General features: G+C 37.0%; 1 protein-coding gene across 2 annotated transcripts in view; it reads right to left on the reverse strand.

The window, feature by feature from the left end:
- HERPUD2 (HERPUD family member 2) overlaps window positions 1-5,437 on the reverse strand; it is a 20,981-nt gene extending 15,544 nt beyond the window's left edge. The window contains exon 1 of one of the 2 annotated variants that reach the window (XM_009332403.1): window positions 5,213-5,437. In XM_009332403.1, the coding sequence (XP_009330678.1) occupies window positions 5,213-5,359 (147 nt within the window). In that variant the 5' untranslated portion in view covers window positions 5,360-5,437. The remainder of the gene's footprint in view (window positions 1-5,212) is intronic. The other variant, XM_009332404.1, reaches the window with a different exon arrangement.
- Between the last annotated feature and the right edge of the window lie 11 nt (window positions 5,438-5,448).

Below are 5,448 nucleotides of genomic sequence, written 5' to 3' on the forward strand. Positions count from 1 at the left end.
CGCAAGAAGAAAAAAAGGGAAAAGCATTAAAAAGCATGAAGCAGCAAAAGGATTTTTTTTTTTTTTAAGGTAGCCTTCAAACTTTGGTAAGCTTTTTTGCCTGTTCTTACACTTCCACAGTTTAAAATACCTTAGTAATGCAAACAAAGATTTAGTTTTTTAAACAAATGATACAGTAGTAACTTTTAACTGTTCTACATGGAAGAGATAATAATGAAATTCTTTTTAAAAGGAAACTATCTGGGGTACCTATCTACAGTGAGATGTCCAGTACAGTAAAGCAATAGGCAGTTTACTTGGTTAAAGAAAACAAGCAAACAAAAACCCCAACTCCACTCAATTCAGTTTATGCTGTCAAAGAGTTTTAAATAGTCTTAATACTACTGGGTCACTAATACACCATAACTATGTGAATAAACAGCTACTTTTTTTTTTTTTGACAAAAAAGTCCTTAAAATTCTTTTAATATGGATGACTATTTAAGAGAATCCAACTGATACATCGGTTCAGTTTAACTACTGCTTGCATCCTAGATTAATACAATAGCATTTATCACTTGAAAGAGAGCACTAACATAAGCAAATGCTAAATGAAGAAATCTAGCCTAACATCAGCGGAACAGACGTGCATTATCAGCATGAAATATTTGAAGAATTTCCCCATCATACAAACAGCCAGTCTTACAACATATCTCCTCCTTCTCTCCCAGCCTTCTGTTGCCCACTCTGCAGTCTTATTCACGCTAATACTAAGACACAAATACCTGAGATCCAGACCTCAGTGATTAGAAAAAGCTTTCATAGAAGTTTTGAGATTTTTTTTTTCTTGCAATTACCTTTTACAGATTCCCTGTAACTCAGCAGAACATAGAAAATTTACAGAACTTGTTTTTTCCTTGAAAAAATCTGGTCATACCACTAGAAAAAAACATTATAGATACTCTAAGCAAATTATTGTAAGTACAGATTAAATCTGAGAAGCTTCTCTTTTTTTCCCCAAATTCATACTAGCTGTTCATGATTAAATACATGGCTTTAAAAAATGAGTGCATAACCTGCCACATATAGTACAGAACTGTTTATCACTTCTACTGAAGAATAATTTTCTATATCCTCCTGCATTTTTCTGTATTTTTAATTAGTGACATATTACACTATTTTTGTAAGTCTCAGACACGGAAACTACTTATTTGCGGCTCCAATGGATAAAATACTGCAACGAATTCAACATCATGCTGTACTATTTCTATTTACATTTAAAACAACAACAAAAAATGCCTGTCTCTCTCATATTAGACCAATTTCTTTTGAACTCTACCATCTTGGTTGCTCCTTTCAAGCAGGAACAGTCTGCTAACAGAATACAAGCTTATTTGCAGGTTTTTATTTGGGAAAGGCCTTCTTAGAAAAACAATCTGCTGCATGCATTGAGACTACAGAAAACTTCGATTTCCTGTAAGTTAGAAACTTGTTGCTTTAGAACCAGTGGAGTCAGAAGAAAAGTCTCAGAAACCTTGTTTCTGGGTCCTGAGATAGATTATCTGGAGATTAATTAGAGCAGATAAGGTTAAAACAACACAAGCAAAACACAACAACACATCACCCCCAAACTCCAAATCTTTGTACCATCATCCAACTTGGCAATGGAGTGCTGTTTTGCCTGTCCCACTCATAATACAGCTTTCTACATGGTCAAATTCAGATTCTTCTCTTCAGTACCTTATATATGAACCTCCCCTCAACCCCACCTAATTAAGTACCTTCTCAAACACGACAGAAGTAGTACAAATTATTTTTTTAATATGAATACTTTACAGAGAAGAAACTGCTAGATTAAAATGACCCCTCAAAGCTGATTACTACATAGCCTTCAGTAATGCGTTTCAGCTCCCTACAAAACCACAACAGAGAAGTTTACACTTATGCGGAGTACTGTTAATTATATTAAGCTAGAGACATTAATGGGGGAAGATGAGGTCTTAAACCCCATACTCCTCCCTATGTAACTTAAATACCTAACCGTGCACTACAGGATTACCACTTGCGATTCTCAAGGTGAAAGCCATCCTGGAATTCTGAAATGTGGGGGTTTTTTTAAATGCAGATGGAAGAAGAGGTGATAAATGTGAAAACACAGTAATACACATATATGCCAAAGTAAATGAAAAAGGCATTCAACTCATCCTCTGCCAGAGGAGGTTCACTACCATACCTCCTGCTTCAAGGAACAGCATGCTCACTGCTAGCCCAAACACTGAACTGTGATGCAAAAGAGACTTAAAAAAAGATACACAGTGGACCCATTTTCAGAAGTAAGCACATAGCATCCGATAAAATGATTCTAGAACCTAAAGTTTAGAAGTGAGGTGGAAGACAGTTTTCAGATCATAATCCAAAAGGTATGTATTTAAAACCAGGAATTCATCAGCTGGTGGGTTTTTTCTTCCATTTTTCAAGCAAGACTCCTTCTGCAATGCTTTGTCCAAGTTCGCTACACCCAGCACATTACCAAAACCACCAAACCTAAGCTAAAGCAGCAGCTTCCTTTAGAAACATAGGCAATCTCTTGAGCTATACTGTTTCAGCTACAAGCCATTCATTACTTTGGTCACTCAGCCTCTCTCCCATTCTTCCATAGGAAATAAAAATCCAAACGACCATATCTGGTTAGAACTGTGGGCAAAGTACATGCTAGATGACAGGTACTAAAGGAAATGAGAAACAGCAGTTTTAAATGAATGTTTATGGGTGTAATCAATACATTCAGTGCATTAACTGCTGCAAGATCTGCCAGACTGAGACATACAGGTTGATTTTCCAAGTTTTCTTTTCTTAAACAAACATTTCATTTAGGGACACTGTAACTGCAGTACTCTAGCTATAAAAAATTGGTCCAGTCAGGGAAGAAAATATTGACGAACGTGAACCTTAGTATAGGCCCACAAACTAATTTAACACTGTTTTAAACCCATTTAGCTTATTCAATGACTTACTTTAGTAACTATACCAACTTTAATAACGACTAAACCAATTTAAATCTGCCTATACTTGGAATTTGTGCATATTTAGCTAAGTCATTTACACAAATTAATCTGGAAAAATCACAAACAACACTGCCTCGAGGCCTAACTTCTCATTTGCCTATTTTAAAGATCTCATTTTCTGAAGATATAGTCTTAATAAATTGTAAATTTAAGGACAACATTTACAGTTGACATCAGTTTACCAACTAATTTACAGATGCGTATAGGAGAATGAGGTACAAGTCACATGTGAAAACTTGAAAGACTATACCAGCGATAGCAACTGATTTCTATTTTACACCCTTCACTCCAGGAACACTGCAATACCTGTATAGAGCATCTGTGTTCTGATGTACTCCTGCACTCTTAAAATAGCATTGTAATAGAAGTTATTTCCAGGACCTGTCACATTCAGGGAACGTTGACATTTGATCGACAAGCTTTTGACACTGATCTGGTTTAAAAAGGAAAAAAAAGGGAGGGGAAAAAAGCTCCTAAAAGCATAAAGATTTAAACACATTTGAGAAAAGCAGTAACACTCAACGTCAAACACATATCAAGCTAAAAAATACGCTTTTCAATTTTACTATACATCGGAGACATCCTATTTAACACCTTTCTTCCCTCCCACGTTATTACTTCAATTTGAAAGGTTCTATGAAATAAAAATACCGTGTTCAGTTACTAGTTTAATTGCAAATACAGTAAGTCCAAATTAAATTAGAATTACTGAGATAATTTTCACTAAAGAAACTCCCCATTCTTTAACCCAGAACAATTTTGGCGATTCTGAACTAGTCATTTCACAATGAGAGGCATGTTGAGGAACCAATTTTCAACTGACGAAAGATGTTCCACGAAACTGAAATTTAATATTATACTACTGGTTAAAACCTACAGTGCAACATAAAAACTTCTTGTTCATTAAGGATTCTTCCTAGAAGTCTAATTTAGCAAGATCATAGGATGAGTCAGAAAACTAGTATTTGTGTTTAAACACGTCACAGGAGGAGATTCTAGTGGGGAGGAAGAAGCAGCAATCAGCTGAAGTCACATATTTGTTTCTTTCACAGCAGATAGGCGCTCTCAGCAGAGAATTACTCACAGCAATAACTAGATCCACAAACTCTCAACTACTGCTTAACAGATCTCAATGTATCAGTGACAGAGCCTAAGTAGTTGACTGCTTTTCTTCTGCTTTCTCCAGAAGGCAGAAACCCCCTTTGAGACACAAAGCCACTATTTTGCCTTTTTTCCCCCCCAAAAAAAGAAATCGACAATGCCAATAATTCTTCTATTGAACTAGGTGAATACTAATCACTTACAATATAAATGCAACCTTTGTCTGATGTTTTCTACAGCGAGGTCTAGGACCCACATGCTGCTGCAACATGGAGGCAAACTCACTCCCTTTATACAGTTTTCTGGAACAAATTTTCAACTATACTGTTCTGTAGGACTGCCATTCTAAACAGGTGCAGTATTAGCTTTCTATTATTATTTGTATGGTTTTTCATAGCCTCTTTTTAATTGCCAAATTTAGAACTTAAAAGAATTTAGAAATAAATAATATTTTCCTCAGTGAACAGCAGCTTTTATATTAAGTTTCAAAATACAGTCACAACTGTCATATAAGTTTGTAGAACATCTGAGAGCAGAGTTTTCAGCACAACCTCAAAAAATGGCTTTTCAAAGAGAAAAAAAAGGAAATAATTCTGGAGGTTGTTCACTTGCACGTTTCAAATAGATGTTTATTTGTAATATTACGTGCTCCACACCTCAGTGAATTCACTAGATCATAGTAACTTTACCTATATCGCATAAGTACTCCAACTACTTTAGACAGAACTCTTCCATTTACAGAAATTAGCCTAAAATTGAGTTAACTGAGATATCTAAATTCCAGTTCCTAAAAAAGTTAAATGGAGCATTAATAAGCATCTTCAGCGATACCACCTGTCAGGATGCTATATTGTGATCTTCTTAAACCGTATAAAAGAGCATCTATTTACACTGCCAACTTCCCTGAAAGGAGAAACCCAGCCATTGCCTTTACACAGGCAGCTCTTTGGCAGTAGGGCTCTTCCTTGTTTATTTTGCAGAGTACCTAAGGAAAGCCCTCATCAGCTGTCCAGAAGTTACTGCGATGCCAATCTTACCCACAAGATGAAGGGCTGGCCAACAACTCACCGGCTTACTGGGGTAGACTTTAGAGAGGTGAGATTTTAGCTTGCCCACAGTCCAGTCCAGAAAGCAGTTAATGGTCTGGTCGGTGTATTTCTGGTTGGGGGCCTTGATGATGAGGGTCACCGGGTGATCCACGACGCTTTGGTCCATGCTGCTCGCAGGGGCGGCCGGCCCTGCCCTGCCCTTCTCTCTCCCCGGGGAGACGAAGCCGCTCGCACCTCTGGGCGCTCCCGGCGGGG

The sequence above is a fragment of the Pygoscelis adeliae genome, unplaced genomic scaffold (assembly GCF_000699105.1).
Source record: "Pygoscelis adeliae isolate BGI_AS28 unplaced genomic scaffold, ASM69910v1 Scaffold58, whole genome shotgun sequence".
Taxonomy (NCBI): domain Eukaryota; kingdom Metazoa; phylum Chordata; class Aves; order Sphenisciformes; family Spheniscidae; genus Pygoscelis; species Pygoscelis adeliae.